Genomic DNA, 25,145 nt, shown 5'->3' with positions numbered 1-25,145 from the left:
TCCTTTTTTGTAGTTTAAAAGTTGAATTCTTTCAGATTATTTGAGATGGATAGAATGAAGGTCTTTGATCTGCCCAGGTACTGACCACATACCTGGCCACAAGTAATATCTACTTACTTCTTTCTGATTGTAGGTACTAAACCCCTTCATTCTGTAGAGGTATGTTCTCAACAACCTGCTCAGCTGTGGCCCACTAAATTGCATATGCATTTATATGTGTTGTGTTAAGGTGGACCATTCATTTCAAATGGCTGCCTAATACACCAACATTAACCAAAATATTGAGTGCAGTATTTTCAGCAGCACAGTGCATGATCTGCGCAATGGATTACAGAGCGGCCCTAAATCTCAACTTCTTGAGTCCCCCTCTGGTGCTATAGGCTCCTCCTCTTCTCGGTGCACCACCGTAGGAAGCAGCTTCCTATGGGGACCCACCTGCGGGCTTGCTCCTAAGCCAGGCTATGTGCATATATTGACACACACAGCTCAGCTCAGTCCTGCCTCCCGCTCTGCATTGCTGTGAAAGGTGTATTGGAAATGATGATATTCAGATGTGCATATTGATGGTTACTTGTTTTATATATATATATATATATATATATATATATATATGAAATATTTAAAAATAATTATCAGTTAGAGACTGCTGCATTTAATTTAGGAATAAATGGCATTATAAATCCAGGAGACTTTAGTGCTGTATTTGTCTTGTTTTTTACCTCAAGCTTCAGCCCATAAGAACCATTGTTTCTATTATTTGTTTGACAATGGCCACATAGCCTGCAGCAGAGGTACAGAAGTTGGAATCTACATTTATTTCACAATTTTAGGCTGTTTTTGTGTTATAAACCAGCCATCTCTGAATGTGCAACTGGCTAACTGAAACTGATTACAAAGGTAGACATTTTATACCTTAACTACTTCAATACCGGGCACTTTTGCCTGCTTCCTGCCCCAGCCAGTTTTCAGCTTTCACTGCTGTCACAGTTTAAATGACAATTGTGCGGTCATGCAACACTGTACCCATAAAAAAAGTTATATTTTTTTCACACAAATAGAACTTTCAATTGGTGGTATTTAATCACCTCTGAGTTTTTATGTTTTGCTAAATTAACAAAAAAACCCGAAACTTTTGAAAAAAACCCTACATTTTTCTTAGTTTCTGTTATAAAATTTTGCAAATAAATAAAATTTCTTCATAAATTTAGGTCAAAATGTATTCTGCGACATTTCTTTAATGAAAATTCCCCAAATTAGTGTATCTTATGTAGTCTGTAGAAAGTTATAAAGTCCACAAACTATGTATATATTTATCTGACAAATCAATCAATCCTGATGTACTGACGGCCTATCTCATTTCTTGAGGCTCGAAAACGCCAGGATAGTACAAATACCACCCAAATGACCCATTTTTGGGAAATAGACAGTTCAAGGTAAGAGGCATGGTGAGTTTTTTTTTTTTTTTTTAAGTTTTTGTTACAATTTTTTGAAAATGAAGAAATGTTAAATAAATTCACAATTTTTTTTTTTTACATATTGTCACCAGTCCAATAGAGTGTTATTATATAACTGGTGTGGCTGTGATAAGGGATACATACTGGTGACTGCATGTAAAAAAAAAAAAGAATTTTTTTTTTTTCAAAATGTTAATTTTTTTTATTAGATAATTTTTTCTTTTCTTTTACTATTTTTTTTTTCAATACACTGTGCCCAAAGCAATACAATTTTACCATAGTAACATTGAACTACTCTGGGCAAGTAATCAGGATTTTTTTTTACACATTATGATTGCTAATACCAATTAATTTCATTGATATTTGCAATCATTGTTACTGAATGAAACTGATTCATTCAGTCTTTTGTTGTGATTAGCTGTGATTGGGCAAAGCTCATCACATGATACAGATGAACTGTGATTGGCCCTGTCTGTACCATGTGACTGCTTTGACCAATCGCAGTTAACAACACAAATGTATACAATGGATGGCATGACAGGAAGCCATACATTGTATAGAATTGTAATTTGATCTACTGTGACTGGTCACAGCGATCACATGATACTGGCAATGGGCCGGTGTAGTGATATGTCATCGGCTGTGCCCTGTGAACACAGCCAGTGACAGATCGTGCCACTGTGCGGCTCCTTCTGACAGGACGCCATATTACGCCCACTCAGAAGGAGAAGTGTCCCGCCTGGCCGTCAATCTGCTATACTGTAGGTTGGGCGGGAAGGTGTTAATACAGTCCCTGCATTCATGTGGTTGTAAACCTCAGACATGAAATATGAACAAAGCATGTCCCTCTATTGTGTGTGCTTGTCTCAGTCCAGAGTACTAATTATCATTTCTGTCTGATACCTTTATTCTTCTGCTATCTGCATGAGTTACTTCTGACAGATTTCCTGACACCAAGAGAAAAATGGTAAGGAGGAGGGACCTCCAGCACACAGCCTGTGACTGACAGCCTCAGCTGTGTTCCTGTGAACTGTGAGGGGGACATGTCCCTTCCTTCCAGTCATCTCTTAGAGCTCTCCTCACGGATGTAACTTCAGCTCCCCATCCCCCTGCTTTTCAGAGCTGAGAGATTTGTGTGTATTTTCTGTAGTTTGAATGGATGTAGGGAACAGACAGTTGTAGATAAACAGGTACAACTTATTTAGGAGGATTTCTTTCATTTCTGTGTATCACCTGAGACCAGTCACCTCACTGGGTATTTGTAAAGGTTTACAACCACTTTAAGGTAAAAAAATGTCCCAGTATTTGTATAGCCCCCTCAACTCCCCTCAAAAGTTACTGGAATCCTCACTTGATCCAGCACTGTGCCCATCTGCAGCTGATCTCTCCTCTCTCCCTGCAATCACAGGACAAAGTGGCAACAGTGGGGGTCATTGGCAATTGTTGCTTTCAATCAAATTCTGTGATCAGAGAGCAGGGATGGGGTCTATGGACACACACAGCCCAACTCAGGAGTGAGCCCGCAGGTCTGCCCCCCATAGCAAGCAGCTTGCTACGGTGGCAGACACAGAAGAAGAGGAGCCCAGAGGACCGGCAGGGAACCTGAGAAGAGGAGGTTTCGGGCCCTTTTGTATAATTCCATTGCACAGAGCAGATAAGTATAACATGTTTATTATTTTAGAAAAAGAAAACTAACTCTTACAGCCACTACCTTACGGTGCGTAGAGTAAATCTGTTTTTTTTTACCAGTAAATTGAGTTATAGCTATAGATCCCAGAAACTTGACTGAAGGATTGGAATATCTGTCAGCACCCATGCTGCCCCTCTGTGTCATCCTTACTTTTTAGCTCTGCTCTGATAATACACGAACAGCATTTCCAATAAATCGGTTTATTAAATGCAAAGAAATCTCTAAGGTATTCCTATGTATCTAGTGGCATAGCAACCCTAACCTTTAGGGATAGCGTTGTATATAAAGCTACTGAATGAGTGTGTGAATGAGCCGAAGACAGGTTTAAATTAGCAGGTATGGAAATGATCAATGACACATCTTTGATAAATAGATACACAAAATTAGGAAAAACTATTATATATATATATATTTATATATATAGGCGTACTTTGGTTTACAAATTTAATGCGTTCTCCGGGATGTTTTGTATTGCGTAAAATTTGTAAACCGAAGCGCGGTTTCCCATAGGAATGCATTGAAAACCAATTAATCCGTCCCGGAGGTCAGAAAAAAGTAAAAAAAAAAAAAAAAGTCCTTTATCTGTTCAAAACTCTTTATAAAGTGCACATTAAAGGCATAAATACTGTACAGGGACATGATTTAAAAAAAAATTTGTAAATGCACTGAAAACCAATTAATCCATTCCAGAGGTCAGTAAAAAGTAAAAAAAAGTCCTATCTGTTCAAAACTCTTTATAAAGTGCACTTTAAAGGAATGGGGCTGGCGCTATAAACCTCCCAGGCGCAATGCATCCTGGGGAAACTAACTTTGTATTGCAAAAAAAAATCGTAAACTGAGGCATTATTTTCAATGGATTTTCATTCATAAACCGAAAATTTTGTTAACCGAGGCGTTCATAAACTGAGGTACGCCTGTATATACATACATACATACAGTCATGGCCGAAATTGTTGGCACCCTTGATATTTTTCCTGAAAATCAAGTATTTCACACAAAAAAGGTATTGCATTAACACATGTTTTGCTATACACATGTTTATTCCCTTTGTATGTATTGGAACAAATATAAAACAGAGGCAGAAAAGCAAATATGACATAATGTCACACAAAACCCCAAAAATGGGCTGGACAAAAGTATTGGCACCCTTAACTTAATATTTGGTTGCACACCCTTTGGAAAACATAACTGAAATCAGTCGCTTCCTATAACCATCAATAAGCTTCTGACACCTCTCACCCGGAATTTTGGACCACTCTTCCTTTGCAAACAGCTCCAGGTCTCTCTTATTGGAAGGACACCTTTTCCCAACAGCAATTTTAAGATCTCTCCACAGGTGTTCAATGGGATTTAGATCTGGGCTCATTGCTGGCCACTTCAGAACTCTCCAGCGCTTCTTTGCCATCCATTTCTGAGTGCTTTTTGACGTATGTTTGGGGTCATTGTCCTGCTGGAAGACCCAGGATCTTGGACGCAAACCCAGCTTTCTGACACTGGGCCCTACAGTGCGACCCAAAATCCTTTGGTAATCCTCAGATTTCATGATGCCTTGCACACAGTCAAGGCACCCAGTGCCAGAGGCAGCAAAACAACCCCAAAACATCATTGAACCTCCACCATATTTTACCGTAGGTACTGTGTTTTGTTCTTTGTAGGCCTCATTCCGTTTTCGGTAAACAGTAGAATGATGTGCTTTACCGAAAAGCTCTATCTTGGTCTCATCTGTCCACAAGACGTTTTCCCAGAAGGCTTTTGGCTTACTCAAGTACATTTTGGCAAACTGTAGTCTTGCTTTTTTATGTCTCTGTGTCAGCAGTGGGGTCCTCCTGGGTCTCCTGCCATAGCGTTTCATTTCATTTAAATGTCGACGGATAGTTCGCGCTGACACTGATGCTCCCTGAGCCTGCAGGACAGCTTGAATGTCTTTGGAACATGTTTGGGGCTGCTTATCCACCATCCGGACTATTCTGCGTTGCAATCTTTCATCAATTTTCCTCATCCGTCCACGACCAGGGAGATTAGCTACAGTGCCATGGGTTGCAAACTTCTTGATAATGTTGCGCACTGTGGACAAAGGCAAATCTAGTTCTCTGGAGATGGACTTGTAACCTTGAGATTGTTGATATTTTGCCACAATTTTGGTTCTCAGGTCCTCAGACAGTTCTCGTCTCCTCTTTCTGTTGTCCATGCTTAGTGTGGCACAGACAGACACACAATGCAAAGGTTAAGTGAACGTCTCTCCTTTTTATCTGCTTTCAGGTGTGATTTCTATATTGCCCACACCTGTTACTTGCCCCAGGTGAGTTTACAGGAGCATCACATGCTTGTAACATTCTTATTTATCCGCAGTTGTGAAAGGGTGCCAATACTTTTGTCCAGCCCATTTTTGGAGGTTTGTGTGACATTATGTCGAATTTGCTTTCTTTCCTCCCTTTTTTTGTTTTGTCCCAATACACACAAAGGGAATAAACATGTGTATAGCAAAACATGTGTTAATGCAATACGTTTCGTGAGAAATACATGATTTCCTGGAGAAATATCAAGGGTGCCAACAATTTCGGCCATGACTGTACATACATACATACATACATACATACACAAATTATAACATATAATACCAAAACCAGTAAGGGCTCATTCACACCATGCCACTTGTTTTCAATTTTTCAGTGTGCCCTGTCATTTTATAGTGCTGCGCTCAACTGCATTGCAGAAAAATGTGGCATGTCTGCATTTTACACAGGGCATAGAATTAAATGGATTGTCAGGTTGCAGCATTAAAGGTTAAAAAAGGGAAAATAAGAGGGAAACCGTAAGAGGGAACCTATCACACCGCCCTGAACTACTCACATCAACATGTATTTGTTATATGGATAATAATGGGTAGGGGGTGCTGACAGGGCCACCAACAGCTTGAATTTTGGCCAGTTCAACAAGATTTGCCTGAAATTTGAAAATTTTGTGCCAGCTTTACACAACTAGCATATTTGGGAGAAGTCATCAATGACAGGCTCCATATTTCTTAGCATAGATTTTTTACATTCAGGCTCCATGCACACTAGCATTTTTTTAAGCTCCTAGAAGCTGTTATCAGCATATTTGTTCTGCTCCTAGAAGCTAAATAGTGTTGTCCTATGTGTCCATGCACACTGCTTTAGGCTAGTAGCATTTTTTGAGCTTCAGCATCTAGGAGCAGAAATTTTTTTTTTGGAGTGTTTTTCCAGCAGAAAAAAACACTAAACGCTACTGAAGTTCTTCTTTTACAGCTTTTTTTTTTAATACTTTTTTCCTCTACATGTACTGTAAAAATGCTAATATAATACTGCTAACTCCTCCTTTGCACCCCTAACTGCTATTACCAGTGTTTTTTAGCTAGCGTTTTTCCCAGCGTTTTTTGAACTTATATGTAGCAAATTATACGTAGTTACATTGTTCCAGCAATATAACTACACTCACAAGACACTTTTTATTAGGTATACCTGTTCAATTGCTTTGTAACAGAAATTAATTAGCCAATCACATGGCAGCAACTCAGGCATATAGACGTGGTGAAGACAACTTTCTGAAGTTCAAACTGAGTATCAGAATGGGGAAGAAAGGGGATTTAAGTGACTTTGAACATTGCATGGTTGTTGGTGCCAGATGGGCTGGTCTGAGCATTTCAAAAACTGCTGATCTACTTGGATTTTCAAGCACAACCATCTCTAGGGTTTACACAGATTGATCCAGAAAAGAGAAAATATCCAGTGAGCCGCAGTTGTGTAGACAAAAATGCCTTGTTGATGTCAGAGGTCAGAGAAAAATGGGCAAACTGGATTGTTATGATAGGCAACAGTAACTCATGTCAATATGGACCAAAATCTCTGAGGAATGTTTCCCTCACCTTGTTGAATTTATGCCTTGAAGAATTAAGGCAGTTCTGAAGGCAAAAGGGGGTCCAACCCGATACTAGAAGGTGTACCTAATAAAATGGCTGGTGAGTGTATATGACATACCTAGCTAATTCTGGTGGAAATCACTGAAGTAGACACCACTACTCCAGTTATTTCCACTTGTTTGCCGGTCCCATGCTATGCATCCAGTCTGATGCATTGTGAGCACAGAAGCTTGGCTGCTTGGCATGGACACTAATTAGAGAATGTTTTTGTATTGTCTGAAAGAATGAAAGGGTTCTCCGGTTGGATGAGGTAAAGAGCATGATGTCACCACTCGGCCTCTCCACCGCATCCAATCAGAAAATACTTTGCTTTCATTTAGAAAATACAAAACATCCTCTGAATGGTGTCCATGTCAAGCAGCCAACCTCCTGTGTCTACAATGCATCAGGCCAGCCACTCAGCATGGGACTCGGAAACAAATGGAGATCACAGGAGTAGCTGATTTCCAGCAGCATCCATCAGGTGTGTCATATACAGTGCCTTGAAAAAGTATTCATACCCCTTGAAATTTTCCACATTTTATCATGTTACAACCAAAAACATAAATGTATTTGATTGGAATTTTATGTGATAGACCAACACAAAGTGGCACATGATTGTGAAGTGGAAGGAAAATGATAAATGGTTTTCAAATTTTTTTACAAATATCTGAAAAGTGTGGCGTGTATTTGCATTCAGCCCCCTTTACTCTGATATCCCTAACTAATATCTAGTGGAACCAGTTGATTTAGAAGTCAGCTAATTATTAAAAAGAGTCCACCTTTGTGTAATTTAATCTCAGTATAAATACAGCTGTTCTGTGAAGTGGTTTGTTAGAGAACATTAGTGTACAAACAGCATCATGAAGGTCACGGAGCACACCAGACAGGTCAGGGATAAAATTGTGGATAAGTTTATCGTAGAGTTCGGTTATAAAAAAAAAAAAAAATATCCCAAGCTTTGAACATTTTAAAAAGCACTGTTCAATCCATCATCTGAAAAGGGAAAGATTATGGTACAACTGCAAACTTACCAAGACATGGCCACCACCTAAACTGACAGGCCGGGCAGGGAGAACATTAATCAATGAAGCAGCCAAGAGGCCCATGGTAACTCTGGAGGAGCTGCAGAGATCCACAGCTCAGGTGGGAGAATCTGTCGACAGAACAATTATTAGTTGTGCACTCCACAAATCTGGCCTTTATGGAAGAGTGGCAAGAGGAAAGCCATTGTTGAAAGAAAGCCATAAGAAGTCCTATTTGCTGTGTCTCCCACATGGCTTCTTGCAAACTGCAAACATGTGGAAGAAGGTGCTCTGGTCAGGTGAGATGAAAACTGAACTTTTTGGCCTAAAAGCAAAACGCTATGTGTGGCGGAAAACTAACACTGCACATCACCCTGAACACCCCATCCCCACCGTGAAATGTGGTGGTAGCATCATGTTGTGGGGATGTTTTTCTCCAGCAGGCACAGGGAAGCTGGTCAGAGTTGATGGGAAGATGGATGGCGCCAAATACAGGGCAATCTTAAAAGAAAATCTGTTAGAGTCTGCAAGAGACTTAAGACTGGGCGGAGGTTCACCTTCCAGCAGGACAACGATCCTAAACATACAGCCAGAGCTACAATGGAATGGTTTAAATCAAAGCATATTCATGTGTTAGAATGGCCCAGTCGAAGTCCAGACCTAAATCCAATTGAGAATCTGTGGCAAGACTTGAAAATTGCTGTTCACAGATGCTCTCCATCCAATCAGGATGCTTGAGCTATTTTGCAAAGAAGAATGGGTAAAAATGTCACTCTCTAGATGTGCAAAGCTGGTAGAGACATCCCCAAAAAGACTTGCAGCTGTTATTGGAGCAAAAGGTGGTTCTACAAAGTATTGACTCAGGGGGGCTAGATACAAATGCACGCCACACTTTTCAAATATTTATTTGTAAAAAATCTTGAAAACCATTTATCATTTTCCTTCCAATTCACAATTATGTGCCACTTTGTGTTGGTCTGTCACATAAAATCCTAATCAAATTCATTTACGTTTTTGGTTGTAACATGACAAAATGTGGAGAATTTCAAGAGGTATGAATACTTTTTCAAGGGACTGTACATGCTGTAGTTACTTTGGTCCAAGTTGGAAGTGCTCCTTCTTGCCTGCAGCAGACTGAAGACATCATCTCGACTTAGGCAAAGATACTTGACTGGAACTCAATAATGTTTGTTTTTTAATAATTAAAAGTAGAAATTTTCTGAAAAATTATACTGTTTCTGAGTAGTGTGACATGTCAGGAATTTGTTCATGCAGACTTGAAAAGTTGCTGAAAGGTCCACTTTAAAAACTGACATTTATGTGGCAACATAATTAGCAGAGAGTTAAGAAAATTACATATTTTGACAAGCAAGGCTGAGTCCGTCACTATGATCACTTTTTAAGGGCAACTCCACCCAACTCTGCTCCTTTTGATCTTGGATGTTCAGTCTTGCTTCTTTTGTCACTCAGGTGCTCCCGTGGAGAGAAATCCCCATCAGAATCCCCACTGGAATTTCCAGTTCAGATGGTGGTGTTGTAATTCCCAGTTGAATGTTCCTAGATGTACAATAAACAAGTTGCTGCTCATCATGTAAAAGCATGACACCCTTATTCTGTCCTTGTACGGGAGGTGGAGACACAAACTACTGCAGGTAAATTTTATCACTGCAGTCTATAGGACATTCAATATCCCCCACTGGTTCTCACCCTAAACTGACTGAGTAGTGCGGCGGGGGGGCTGTCATTGCTGATCCCCTTCATTTCTAAGTTGCTGACCAGGAATAAACATGCAAGTTAGAGTTAAGACAGAACTCCTAAACTCAAAAACGTGCTTTGGGGCCTTATGATTTGTAGTTACGTCCCTGGTATCCACTGCGTTCATATGGAAATGTAGAAACATGTCTGGAATGGATACAGGCTACAGCAGCCTTTCTCCACCAGGTTGATGTGGAACTCTGGGGTTCCTCCAAAGGTTTCTAGGGGTTCCTTAAGCAATAAGCAAATTCTTCCTTTCAGATAAATAACTACTGACACCAATGATCCCTTTTTGTTATCTGTAGGGAGTGTTTCCCAATAATAACAAATGTAAGAACATTTCTCCCAGTGAACATCACACTAATGTACTGTGAGCTGTAGATGTAGTAATTATTAGCAGGGGCTCACCGAAGCTTGCCTACACCAGCAGAATTTAATTTGAATATAGTCATCTTTGGAACATTTTTTGATTTTCTATAGGTTAGTGGGGCCAAACCAAAGTTGTTTTTGACTGTAGTGACAAGAAAACTTGAAGGAGCCGGGCGGAATCTTTTCTCAGACCAACAAAATTCTGTGAATGTAGTTTTTCATTTGAGAAAAATCATACATATTGTAATAAAACCAGTTTAATACACCTGGGATTCCACTGATATAGCAGATCTGGAAGAAATCATAAGGGCTTTCAATAGTTGACTCAATGACTGCATGAAAGAATGTTCTACTGAACATTTTTTTCTAAGAACCTTCAAGTGAAAATCTGACCATGTTTGGACAGCTTGACATTGGAAAAGTTATTTTAAGGGTTCCTCCTTAAAAAGCTGGTTTATACCGTTTGTAAAGTTTTTCACATGGCAACAATTGAACATTCTCAGTTGGAAATCGAGCTTATGTCTGTTCACCTCCCAAAAAAATGTGTTAATAAAACGAGTCTCTTTGCAGAGCAGTATGTTCTGGCTTATTCAAGGGTTGAAAGAACAAGAACATTGAAGATCCTTTTTTTTTTTTTTGTTTTGTTTTTATTTAGCGTGATCCCATCAATGACATCTTTGCTCTTGATTTTTCCAAGTTCTCTGGTACACGCAGCACTCTTTTCCGGCCAAACTGGCTCTTCCAGTGTACATGTCACAGTGATTACTGGCAGTTCCTCCAGGATGCAGAAGCCAGTCCCACCGAATGTCCAAATTTACATGAACTGCTAACAAATGACAGACACCTGCGCACAATAATGCACTGTAATTCAAGCACAAGCTATCTGCTTTTACAGGAACAACATCTGTACAGACCTGAGCAAGTTGCAGGCAGAATACCTGAGGGCAGATTCCAATTCTATTTTTTCAGCTAATCTTGCGAAGTCCCTGGAGACTTCTCATGGGAACTTCTGTTGTCTCTACAGCTCTAGACAAAACACAAAGTGACAGATGCATGAATGTCCTGGTTCTTCCGCTCCACATATTCACCATACTGACCTCCTTTCTGATAGGCAGATATGTATGAATGGTCATTGAACACTTCACATATGCCTATCTCCCATTGCTGTTGTGGCGAGACAAATTTCATAGGCAAACTAGGAACTACAGAAGGTGTTTCATGCAAAGACATGGGTCTTCAGTGTGAGACCTTTTTCTTCCAAGTCTTGCCTACTTTTGTTGTTATCTGCTGTCCATACATCTGGCTTAAAATCCAACTGTTTATACCCTACACCTCCCTAGAACTGTAATTACCAGTTGATTTCCAGGAGCAATCCCCTGTTTATAGAGATTTTTCTGTGAAAATTTCTGTCCGTAGAAATATTGCTGTTTTTCATAATTGAACACTTCTACCTTAAGGGCTGTTGCACATGAGCCAGCTGAGCCCATTCAGCATAGCTGCAATGTATGTCCTCCAACCAGGCAGCCCTGTTTTTTGCATACACTGCACTAAAGTTTGCTGTGTAGGAGTACCATAGCCAAGTTATATTTGCCTTTTCCATATTCCTCTTGTACAATACATCATCTTTGACAAATCAGGAATCTGTAGAGTTGATTTACTAAAACTGGAGCACTCAGAATCTGGTCGGGCTCTGCATGGTAGCCATTCGGCATCTATCTTCAGCTTGTTCAATTAAGCTCTGGCAATAAAACTTGGAAGCTGATTGGTTTCTTTGCAGAGTTGCACCGGATGTTGCACTCTCCATTTTTTTAGTAAATCTCCCCCTGTATACTTACTGCCCACCATACCACGCTGCACATACTCAAAATAATAAATATTATAAATTAATTTTGAAGAAAGATAACGGTTTTGTACTAGGTTCTCCCAGCCATACCTCTATGATCAAATGTTCTGATGAGCGATAAATCCATTGTGCTCAGAGAGACAGCAGCCTAGGACCTGAATTAGACCTTAACACACCATACTGGTGTACCTTCTTCAAAGAGACCCCCACCACTACCACCACCACCTTTTTTTTAGATCCACAATAAAAACCATTTTCATTCCTACTGGTTCAGCGTTACTACACAAATATCCGTTCCCCATACTGGAAAATAATAGACGCTTATGCAGGGCTTCCGTGGGCGGGGAGTTTGAGTATGGTGGGTCAAGCCATCCTATGGATCCTTTTTCCAAAACCAGACAACATGATGGCTTAGCTTTATAAAAGTATAGGTTTCAAGGGGATTTCTAATTCATATACCTCCTTTTATTTCAGCTTCCTATCACTGACACATGTAATGGTTTGGCAAAAATAAATACTGTATAGACATAGTCTAGTAAATCATTAATGGATTTAAGCTGCCTAAAGTTTCATAGAGTTGCGTTTACAAAATGGCGGCTTTATTACTGTTATTGTTAAGTTATAAATGGATACACTGGAGAAAGTTCTGATTATCTGCAGTGTTTTGTTTGTTTTTTTTTTTTTTTTTTTTTTTAGCATTGCTCACCTAATTATGGATGTGTACAAGTAAGTTTGAAAAACTAAACCGAATTGTAGAACACTTATAAAAGTAGCAAAACCTACAATTTTTCAAGGTGCATTCTTCTGTGTACCCATTTTTAACTATTTTGTGATATTTGAAAAAATTAATTTTTAGTAAGAAAGAAGTAGATTTGTTTTCATGAAGTGAAGGACAGCATTTTTGAAAAAAGCATTTGTGGACTGAAGCCCTTAATTACATTTTGCGCATTCCGGGTGCTGGAAAAGTCCCTGTCTCTCCATGGTTTTGATTTACTTCATGATTTAGTTTGAAGAAGACAGACACATGGTAAATGTATGTTTTTTAAGGTTTATATAAAATATCATATTCATTCAATGCCCTAATACATAGCATTTCCTCTTGTATTTGGTTTTCACATATTCTTTATACATTTTATAAATAAACAGAATAAAAGCGTGTATGTAAGAATGCCTGCTTTGATACAGTTTTCATACAAACATGTTACATAAGCTTTAGGGTAAAGCATCTAAAATGCATGAAAAACACAAAATGCAAATTTATAACGCGACAAATGTCGGTTCTATTAATGTCCCTGTTATCCATTTTGATCCAAGTTAAAGGGTAAGTTCGCCTTTTGAAAAAATAGTAAATGCATATTTATTGTGCATTTATTATTTTATTTTTTTTCTAAGGAGCCTGCAGAGCATTGAACCCTCGATCAGCAGATCACAGGCGCAGTGTCAGGCTCCTGCAGACTCTCAGGATAGCTGTCCACCCGTACCTTGTACGGACAGGCAGTTACTTGAGATTAGGAGGAATCAATGAACCACCACACAGCTCACCAACCCCCTCATATTTCGTTGAGAACTGCAAGCCATCAGCCGCAATGGCTCATGGTACTTGCAGGCTATTCATTTACAGAAAACCACACATGGCCATTCTGTTTTTAAATTGTGACAGCGGGTGTAGGGAGAAGATCCCCCACCCTCTGTCACAGGAAGGTGGGATTGAGGGTTGCAGATGCTGGAACATGTTACATTTTCCACCCTAAAAACAGATGGAGCATGTAACATGTTCCAAAGGTGAACCTATCCTTTAAGAGCATTTTACAATTCTTCTCTGATGTAATTTACATTTCTGATAAGATTGCAATTCAGGTCACCTTGCTGTATTCTTTTTGTACAAAGCACCCACAAGATACTTTGCCAAAAATCTTGTCTTATTAGTGCTGGAGGCTGTTTACTGTATGCTGAGCAACCTGACACCCTGAAGGTGAAGTTCTGATATTTTGCAATGATAGAAGAATAATTTAAAGGGTTAATATCTTCAGTTAAGCATTTGTAAATGCAAAACTTTTTTTTTTTTTAATTGATAGAATGTTATGGGATTAGAACGTCGGTCATGTTTTTTCATTGTGGTCTGTGTATCTAATGGGGAGATAAACTCCTCTGTTTGGTCTGGTGACCTTAGTTACCAATACACAAAGCAAAGGGGTATACTAAATTTTAGAATTGCCATGAAAAAAAAGGGTTAGGAAAAATCTTCCAATAGGGACAAATGTTTTAGATATCTCTGACATAATCTTTTGTTTTTAAGACGGGAAGTGAAGGGATATCTCTCCAGCAGGACACCGACAGTAACAAATAACCTGATAGGCGTTTTAACCCTTCCCTACTGTAGCCAAAATGTTGGCTACACTTACACTCTAATGTCCAACAACATAGGCATGGTTCAATTTTCACCAGTTTATGTCTTATTATTATACAGGATTTATATAGCGCCAACAGTTTGCACAAAACTACAAAATTAGGGCAGGCCATAGACGAGCTGAAAACCGAATAAAAATTCTTGGTTGTTCGTTTTTCACATCATTAGTGTGTCATCTGCAATACAAGATTTTTGAGTCGCAATCGAAAGTGCCTGATCCAACAAGCTGGATTTTGTTTTTGAAAAACGAACCAAATGATGGCACAATTGTATGCGCTATTTTCATTTTTTGATAGACCGCATGCTTGGTTTTTGACTAGTCTATGGCCTGCCAAAGGGAGACCATGCTATGCAAGAGCGTTAGGAGGGCTCCGTTTTTGAAAGCTTATAATCTAAAAGGAGGGGATTGCAGGTGGTTCAAATGGTAATAACAGTGAAAGATGAGCTGATGAAGAAGGTTGAAGCCCAGTTTTGAGGGGAAGGTGGGATAAGCTTCTTTGAGGATGTAGGTTTTCAGGGATCATCTAAAAAAGAATAGATTGGGAGACAGTCGGACAGATTGAGATAGAGTTCCATAGAAGGTAAGATGCTCTGGAGAACTCCTGGAGGTGTGGAAGACGCAAGATAACAGAAGATCTTACGAGGAGCGAAGTGGATGGTTTTGGTGATAATTTGAGATGAGTTTGGTGATGTAGCTTGGACGGCCCAACCTATTTGTTTCTTGTTGTTGTTGTCCTTTTTCTTCTCTAGTGGCTCCACACAGCTGAATTCTTGTAACGGCAATTTGTGCTGTGTCCAACAGCATAACATATACAGAAATGTGTTTCTTTTCACTTTAATTACATATTAGGGAGACTTGTGTTCTTTAATTACTGTGAATTCAGGCATTGTAAAGGTCAAATCAGCCTACACTGAGCCTAGCAATGCGTATTGCAGATGTGGAACTGTGCTAAATAGGCACACCTGTTTATTCAGTGTATTCCTTCTGCATATAATGAGTCGTCACAGTCATGCAGCTATCTTATTCTAGGAATTAATATGCTTCATGACTTTCACATGAATCACTGAAACATTTGCTTTAATAAATGTTAAAGGGAAGCTTATGGAGAAATGCTGACCTATAAAGTTTAACTAACTTTAGCTACTTAATAACTTAATTACTTAATAACTTCATTAATGGCTACATAATTCTACCTATTTAAAGGAAAATTGTCATGAGAGAAATATGTAGGCTGCTATTGTTGAGCTCCCCTTGGAAGTGCTATTTGCCTGACTGTCTTTGGCTTTAGTGCTTTTTGAGTCTCAAAAGTATAAAGTCAGTAAGTAAAGCTTAAACTCTAAGGCCCCTTTCACATGGGACAAGCTCCATTTTGATCAGGAGGGGATCTGTTAATAAGAGGCTCTTCAATTTGAAATAATGGTCATTCCTAAAGCCCATCTCCGGCCCAAGCTTTTATTTTATATAGATAGAGTAGAGAAGATTTAGAATCTCTGCCATGTTTTTATTGCTAAGGAAATTGTAAAGATAGTGCTAGATCTGTAAGATTATCTTCTTAGTATTGCTTAAGAATGTAAAAGATATTTAAAGATATTGATGTTGATATAGATCCGTGATGCCCAATCTGTGGTCCGTGGGCTGAATATGGCCCTTTTACTTGCCTTTATCCAGCCCTTGAGGCACTGTTCCTCCGACTGATATGAGACATTTTTCCTCCCACTGACACCATTGATGATGCACTGTTCCTCCCATTGACACCATTGGTGATGCACTGTTCCTCCCATTGACACTATTGATGAGGTACCAAAATTTCCACTGATTGCAACAGTGGGGCCCCATTCCTCCAACTGGCATCAATGAATAGGCATTATTCCTTCCAGAGATATAAACAATTGGGCACTAATCCTCCCACTGACATCGATGATGGGGCACTATTCCTCCCACTAATAATAATGATGGAACACAATTCCTCCCATTAATACCAATGATGGGGCACTATTCCTCCCACTAATACCAATGATGGGGCACTATGCCTCTGCTTACTTGGCACAAGTGTTATGTAATTTTTTAATCCCAGTGTCTTATTCCCAGTAACGCTGAGGCTTTTTCTACTCCCGCCGGTCACAGTCCAGTCCCCGTAAATGTATGAAGGACAGTAAACTGGCCCTTTGTTTAAAAAGTTTGGAGACCCCTAATTTAGATGATCTGTTTCCTGGGCAGATAGGCTCTACACTCCAGAGGATCTCGACACTATCCTTGGCTTGTACTGTAATGAAACAAAAAATGTAAATTGAAGCACTGCACCACTGACCAAAAGTCAGGAGGACAAAGAGTAACCAACACATTTCACAGGTCCAGAACTGTGCCCCCTTCATCAGGGCTTGGGACTGAAAACCGTATGAATAGACTAGACGTGAACAGGACCTTTTAATGGTATTTCTTCCAGTGTGATTACAAGCACAGGTCTTGCCAGCAGCTGGTTTGTCAGCCAAACCAGCTGCCGACTAGAACTGTGTTTGTAAAGGTCCAGCTCACTGTAGTTCACTTCCAGTCCATTTATGTTTTCAATCTCAAGCCCTGATGGAAGGGGGGGGGGGGCAATCATGCAGCTATCTTATTCTAGGAATTAATATGCTTCATGCATCACAACTTTTGGTTGTTTTTGACCCCTGAAATGAGCGAGTCCTTACTCTTCCCTTTGTGGAAAAGTAGAAAAATGGTTGCAGTTGCCTTTACAGTTTAGTAGACTAATTATTATGTATGCCTTGTTGGATTTCACCATTTTATTTTGTTTTGTTACTTTGTATATTTAAGTAATTTAAAAACTTTTGTTTTATAGGTCTTGGAAGATGACGTTACCCTGAAAATAATGGCTACGCTGTAGATTACATTTTCTTCTCGTTGGTTGACGAGTGCAAAAATAGACATGACAAACTTTAAAAGGCTGGTTCTAGGCCAGCGATTCATGCACTGGAAGCTTGGTGCTGTCACCCTCCTTTTTATGGCTTTTGTGTTCTTAATACAAAAAGAAGTAGTTGATCGAGAAATGGACGAGCTTTCAGCACATGATGGTTCCCGTGTGAAGAAAAAAAAGATGTTGGACATGGTAATGGATGCTGTAAATAATATTAAAGATTCAATGCCAAAAATGCAGATCAAGGCGCCAGAAAAGCAGTTTGATGATGATGGAAAAAGACGGTGTTTACCTGGATATTATACAGCGGCAGAACTTAAGCCTTTCCTTGAGCGCCCACCTCAGGATTCAAATGCCCCAGGAGCTGCTGGAAAGCCATTTAAAATGGACAAACTCACCCCTGAGGAGCAGGAAGAGCGAGAACAAGGAGAAAAGAAACATTGTTTCAATGCCTTTGCTAGTGACAGAATTTCATTACATCGGGACCTGGGACCAGACACAAGGCCTCCTGAGTATGCTGAGCGTCTAATTTTTGTCATGTTACATGTCATGTTTTTTAGGCTAGACAATAGACTATCTAAAGCCAAAACATATTTTATTCATTTTGGATAGAGTGTCTCATTGGGGAGATGTTTCCCTAACGGAAAATAAGAGAATATCTCTCCAAAGTTTGGACAAATTCCTTGTTTAGACAGCTGTAACAGCTCAAAATTGTGGATTTTCTTTCACTTTTAGTCTGGTGACAATAGCCACCAGGACACATAGAGAGGGTGAATCTCCCTTGTAAGACACACAGCGTGAAATTGAAACGTGACAAGGGTTCCAATCCCTGACAACTCTATCAAGACATAAAAACATTTTAGCTTTAGATGCACTTTATGGGAACTTTGTAGGCTGCCATTACTGATGCTATAAAAAAATGCTAATTACCTGGCTGTCCTTGTACGACCCTCTAATGGTCACTAGCAGACAAATCAGGGCTTCCACGGTGCCTCTTCCTAACGATACATGCACACTGGAACACCCCTAGATGCTAACTTTCCTGGCAGCAGACAAATGCGTTTAACACTTAGACGTTTATTCATTTAATTTGCCAGAGTCCTTGAAATGAATGAATGCATCTAGAGCTTAGGTGGACCTTACATGCATTTTTGCCGCGTTTGACTTTTTTTTGCTAAAGCGTTCCTCTCCTGTACGCCATTCTTGGGAGTACAGCAGAGGAATGTTTAACTGCCTCTAAACTCTGCTGCTCCTGAATTTTGGTAAAAGCCTATGTGTGCATGGACACATAGGCTTTTATTGAGTTGAGTTCAAGGGTTTTGGCAAAAAATTCCAAAAGCTCCTAAAGTCCTGTTTAGGAACAGCAGTTAGACTGCCATCCTTTTGCCAATAACCTGTAGTATGCAGTGTATCCTTCCTCTTCTCTAAACGCCATGTAATACCTACTGCAGATTGTAACTAATAAATGGAAGCTAAATAATTTGTGTGTATGTAATTTAGATTGCAGGCAGCCTCTTCTTAAAATCTATATCAACAAGACATGGTCCCACAGATTTTTCTACTTAGGAAAAAAAATGCTGGGAGAAGGAAAGTGTTTTTGAAAGCTTGGACCTAAAAAATATAATCATTTATCCATATGAAAAGTGTCACCTACATTTTTAGTTTTCTACTACTACGCATGGCTAACACAGTATATCATGGTACTGCTATATACCAAAAAACAGAATAAATATGGAACAGCACGCACCCACCTTAATAAAAAAACCCAATTAAGTTGTTTCACAATCCTTCCCCTGAAGTACCAACAAAAAAAGAAAATTATACAAACAGACTTAAATAAATACATCCAAAGTCCAAAAGAGGTCCAAAGAAAGTCCAAAATTTGGAAAAGATATACACATAAAGTCCTCAGTCTTGATCAATAGATACACACTGATCCAGATGATTGGTGAAGAATCCCCAAACACTCTTCATATACATTAAAATTGATAAAAAACAGCTTCCAGATCATATAGGTTATATATACAGCGATAATACCCAACGATGGCTCCAAAACGATGGTCCTTAAGCTCTAGAAGGATGCCAGATAGAGACTGAAAGTCCTAGGGATATGACCAACCATGTGTTCCAGACTCCAAAATGGCCGCCACGGCACTTCCGGGAACGTCAACGCATCACGAAACGCGTCCAGGGCAAGTGACGTAGTGACGCATTGATGTTTCTTTGGACTTTTTTTGGACTTTGGGTGTATTTATTTAAGTCTGTTTGTATAATACCAAAAAACCAGACTACTGACAACTGAAAGGTATGGATGGTTTGCACTGACAGTATGGGAAATAGAGGCTTTGGGCAGACAGGGCTTTTCAAGTTATAATGTTGATGTTTGTAGTATAATTTCATTTTGTAAGGTTTTTTTTCTGTGATCGGTTAAAGACATGGCTGAAATAATTTGATAAAAGTTGCAAGAAAACCCTAGGTGGCTACAAGAGAATGTCCTAAGAGCCACCCCTGATTTTGACTACCACCTGGGAATTACTGGTTCCTTGGTGAGATGTGTATATTCATGTGATGGTACTTTATATAAGGTCTGATGAACCAAGTTGTGCTTCTGTTTGCTTTGAGTCCGCACAAGGCTCAAGCAGTACTACAAAAGATGAGGCACATTACCTTCCACTCTGAATACAGAATCCTGTATAGTATAGTGGATACGTCTCTTCCTCTACTGAGGAGTGGACTGGGGTACTCCTGTTTATTCATCCTGTAAAAGATAATTCCACCCAATCCGGAACAAGTCAGCAATGAATAAAATCTGTTCTATATAACACAAGAAGATCATATATATTTCTGCAATCTTCACTTTGATAACTACCAGCTGAAAAACTCCCTCTCGACTCCTACGTAAGGAGTGACACCACTTTTATTGAGAAAAAAACATTCCTCTCTGGGGGGTCTGTGTACATTGCAAGGATTTTAACAAACGTTGTTGCAGATGCCTACCTTTTGTTATTCTGGAGAAATAGCTGTTTGTTTATCTGTGTCTATCTACAGGGTAAATCTGTATGTGAGTGGATTTATAATTATCAATCAGCTGCTGCACTTGCAGGTCTCTAATGAGGAAAGCTGCAGGGTCAGCATCCCTTTTAGACTTGATTTCCTTTTGGGAGTATCCCACCAAAAATGACATGTTGCAGGGGATGGCAAAATATGTTGTATCTTAGTGCAGATTTCTAGGAAAATCACTGAGCCAATCACACAGGCAGGAAATGACATGTCTGTGTATGGAACGCCTCCAGGTAGCCATATTGCATTGCATTTTACAGAGAATTACAGCACTGCATATTGAAAAGGAAAGCACATTTTAAATAATATTCAATCGCAATATGATTTGAATCGCAATTGTATACAGTATACTATTTATTATTTTTTGTTTTGTTAATTCTTTTTTCATGAAAGTGGAGTAACCCTTTAAATAACTCACATTCTGGTTGACTGGTATTTTCCCTTTAGGTGTATTGAACAGAAGTTTAAGCGTTGTCCACCACTGCCCACGACTAGCATCATAATCGTGTTCCACAATGAAGCCTGGTCTACTCTTTTGCGCACTGTATACAGTGTTATGTATACGTCACCGTCCATTGTTCTCAAGGAGATTATAATGGTGGATGATGCCAGCGTAGATGGTAAGTTGATTGGACCTTAAAAACTAATTTTGGCATTGCTTATTTACAACACCTGAGATTGTAAAAGTTACTTACAAATAACTAAAATAAACAAAAAGATGTCAGTGAGCGCACAGGGAAAGAGGCAAGCCGCTGGCACAAAGGACCACCCTCAATATCCTGAATGATATAATATGCATAATAAAGGTGCAGTGCTAATAAGAAAAACACTAAGCGGAAGGTACAAAAGAATAAATATGATAAATGCAAATAAAGGTGACTTAATAGTGAATATGCGACAACAAAAAATGCAATCTGAGTGAAGCGCACTGATTGGCACTAAAAATGACATAAATGAATAATATAATGAAATGAATATAGTGTAGCACTGGAATGGCAGTGCAATAGTGGCAACAAAATTAGTGACTGTAGTGAAATAAATCAACAGGGGTGGTAAATGAAAACTAATGCAAAGTCCAATGTTAAACAATGAAATTCAGTCCAAATGAAGGTTGTGACTTCCTGTGATAAGTGAATCTGGGAAAGTGACTTCTTTACAATGCACTCACCAGAAGCGCATGTAAAATGCGCATATGAAGCATAGGTAGCAACCTCCTCCACATACAGTAAAGCTATGTTCCCGTTAGGCACAGACAAACTGAAGCTGAGATGGACCAGAATAGGAGATTCATCCAGCACAGTGATCACTCCTCGTTATGAATAATGGCAAAAATCCTGAAGGAACCAGCTCACAAAGGAGCCCAGAAACAGAAACTGCTAATAGTGTAGTATTTTATTTGCAGTATTAAAAGCATCCACGTGGAGCATGTAAAGAAGCTAAAAATCGCTCACAAAGATAGCTGGCGGACCATCATGCGGACACGGCAGCGTGATGTCAGTATGCAGGCTCCTCCCTTTATATTATTCATTTATGTCACTTTAGTGCCGATCAGTGCGCTTCACTCAGATTGCATTTTTTATTGTCACATATTCATTATTAAGTCACCTTTATTTGCATTTATTATATTTATTGTTTTGCGCCTTCCACTTAGTGTTTTTCTTATTAGCACTGCACCTTTATTATACATATTATATCATTGAGAATACAATGATATAATACAAATACAAATCACTGTAAAGAAGATGGGTTCAGTCTACTGTGGTATTTGATGAATGAAGTACAGCTTTAATGAGGGGATCTACAATATTTGTTAGTTCCTAAGCCAAGTTAAAACTTAACGCAGTGTCTGATAATTATAGTCCTTTTTTTCTGTTCTTTGCATTATTTATAAGGAAAAATAAAGATTATATATAAAAAAATAAAATTACAAAACGTTTAGGAATAAGTGCAAATATTTTAAAGAAATGATATTGATTTACCATATGCTTGGCTTCGTGTAGAAGTGTAAAATACTAGATGGGTTTAGTGACACTTTAACTTCTCATCTGTTTTTCTAAGTCTAAACCTAAGACCCTATATTCACTATATCTGGTCTCCCACAGTACATAAACATATAAATACAATTATTTTGGTAAATATAAACTGCTAAATAACTGTTCCCATCAGCAGTATACTGTATAATAGTCTTGTGACTTCTATCAGTGTCCAGCTGAGCACTGGTTAAAGCTTGGAGGAGGAGTTTTCATTCTTCTCTGACTGTCCTATGTGGCTGCATGACCCCTGACCCTCTGTCTGGACAGTGTTGATTAGCCCTGTGCTGATCACATGCAATTTCCCAAAGAAAGAAAAAAAACTCCTCTAGCAATACACACTAACATGAGCATGTGCAGAGTGGTTCTGTACTATGAGTAGATGGATTGGGGACAGTAGACGAAGGGGAGTATCAGAGAAGATGGAATCAAACAGCCTTTTTACAGAATGTGGAGGATTAACCCCTTAGGTTCCAGTGAGTATAACAAGCATGCTTTACTGCATATACAGACTGATTTTACAGATGTGGGTTTAGTAACACTTTTAAGAGTCACTGTTTTACAACAGTGATGGGCAAAGCAGATCACCCTAACCTAGAAGTTCACTGCTATCTTCCACATTTCCAGGCAAGCCAATCTATTCTGAAAACTAGTGAAAGGTCCCTTTTGAGCCAGTTATTTGTCCATATGCATCCACTGTTAAAATGTACATTATGATGCAGCCTATGTCCTGCATTCCAATAAATGAGTAAATTATCCAATAGGAGATTGGCACTTGTATACTGAAGGGGTGGCGCAGTGTCTTATCATTATCATGATTTAGATCCCTTTAGGAGGATATTTATTGCATTATCTTTGTATAGTAAAAGGGAATGTTCTATTGACCCATTTACATGTTGACGGGATGTTAGGTAGGTTGGGTGGGAAACCTACTCCTGAAATGCAACTGGAGGGCTCTCGCACTTTGCAATACAAAAATGAATCCGTTGTTCCCTTTACCAGTTTACTTAATGCCAAAGCCTACTTCAATGCTCAAAGGGTTATCCTGTAGCAACCCCAAAGTCTTAGACTTGCTGCAAATAGGGTTCTTATTCTAAAGCTGATCATAGACTGATGGGTGATTTGAAAAGTGAACACTTTTAACCCTTATCCCTAAAATAAGCTGTTGTCATACATGACTGTTCATGTTTGGGATTTTACAAAGAGGTGGAGGAAGTGCATCACAGAATCCTTGGACAATTTTAGCAATTGGACAAGGATTTTCATTCTGTAATACTGTCGTTCTCTCCAGTAAATCATTGCAATGTGAAAGTAGCTTAAAGGCATCACAGCCTATTCTGGCTGTTTTGACTGTTGTTTAATGGGTACGGGGACCTTTTTAAAGAGGTTTTTGATTCAGTTGCTCACTGTTACTGAAACCCACCCTCCAGTGCAAATGGTGTAGGTAAGGGGGGTTATGGGGGTCCAAACCCTCACTCCTTGGCATGTAGCCCTGTCTGGAGGCTACCTTTCAAGTGTAGGAGCTGTACAGCTTGGCCATCCTTGCAGCAGCTTATTCTTCCTCCCCTGGGTCATGGATAGACACTTCAGGTAGAGAGAAGAAGAGGAACCTGATTGGCCTATTGACAGCCAGACGTTTTGCCCCAAACCATGAGTTATGCTTGCAATCATTTACTCATATAATTTTGGAATGATAATGATGGACAGAGGTGGACAGTCTCAGTAACCCTCCTTACAACATTTCTGCTTTTTTCATGTTACAAAAAGGTGATTTAGACCAGCTTTTTTTCAACCAGGGTGCCTTCAATCTTCTTCAGGGGTGCCTTGACAAATTTCCTAAACATTTCCCAAAAATTGTATACAAGCCAGAGGGTGGATCAAGCCTGCTTTTTAGTTACACAAGGCTACAGGTCTTCATTGTGGGCCATTACATCCTTCTAACTGCCAGTATTCCAACAACCAATGACTTCACTAACTAATGAAGATGTTGGACCCCTGTACAGCATCCTTGTTTGCCCCTCTCTGTCAGCACTAGGGTCACATTAACTGAGTAAGGAAGAGGAGGAACATTGGAGTACTAGTCAGTACCAGTATGCAAAGGTGTATTTACTTTGGAGGAATAAATGACCTCTCATATTAGGTGTCCTGTGTGTGTGTATGTTGATGTGTTATGTAAAACTATTACCGTAGTTTAAATTTTAGAATGGGGTGCCTCCAGATTCTGTGCATAATTTTTAAAGGGTACCTTGAATTAAAAAAGGTTGAGAAACACTAGTTTAGACACTTTCATTGTTTGAAAATATCAGGTTTTAAACTAAATTGTCCTTTAACATTTTGACACAAATTTGTCTTTAACATCTTTTTAATTTTTGTCTCTGGAAGATTATTTGAAAGATAAACTGGACGACTATGTGAAACCTCTGCAGATTGTCAAAGTGGTCAGACAAAAAGAAAGAAAGGGGCTTATTTCAGCCAGACTGTTGGGCGCCTCTGTAGCAACAGGGGACACATTGACCTTTTTGGATGCACATTGTGAGTACAATATGATTGTTTTTCAAAGTGATATAAAAAAAAGTAATTCTCTCAATTTAAATTCAGTAAGTAAAGTTTATTTCATAACACCTCTGGGCAGAGGGTCAGCTTTATCCTGATTGACTGGTGAAAGTGGGGAGCTTGCAATCAAT

The 25,145-nt window shown here is 39.2% G+C and overlaps 1 protein-coding gene across 1 annotated transcript in view; it reads left to right on the top strand.

Moving 5' to 3' along the window:
- GALNT3 (polypeptide N-acetylgalactosaminyltransferase 3) overlaps positions 1 to 25,145 on the top strand; it is a 74,258-nt gene that overhangs the window by 16,666 nt on the left and 32,447 nt on the right. Inside the window, exons 2-4 of the mRNA XM_089660227.1 lie at positions 17,297 to 17,883; positions 20,879 to 21,051; positions 24,844 to 24,993. Coding sequence (XP_089516353.1) covers positions 17,384 to 17,883; positions 20,879 to 21,051; positions 24,844 to 24,993 — 823 coding nt within the window. The 5' untranslated portion in view covers positions 17,297 to 17,383. The remainder of the gene's footprint in view (positions 1 to 17,296; positions 17,884 to 20,878; positions 21,052 to 24,843; positions 24,994 to 25,145) is intronic.

The sequence above is a fragment of the Staurois parvus genome, unplaced genomic scaffold (genome assembly GCF_062004578.1).
Source record: "Staurois parvus isolate SC_StPar_1 unplaced genomic scaffold, SC_StPar_1.0 ptg000031l, whole genome shotgun sequence".
NCBI lineage: Eukaryota > Metazoa > Chordata > Amphibia > Anura > Ranidae > Staurois > Staurois parvus.
Note: the sequence above shows the minus strand (reverse complement) of the source record. Positions and strands in the feature narration are given on the sequence as shown.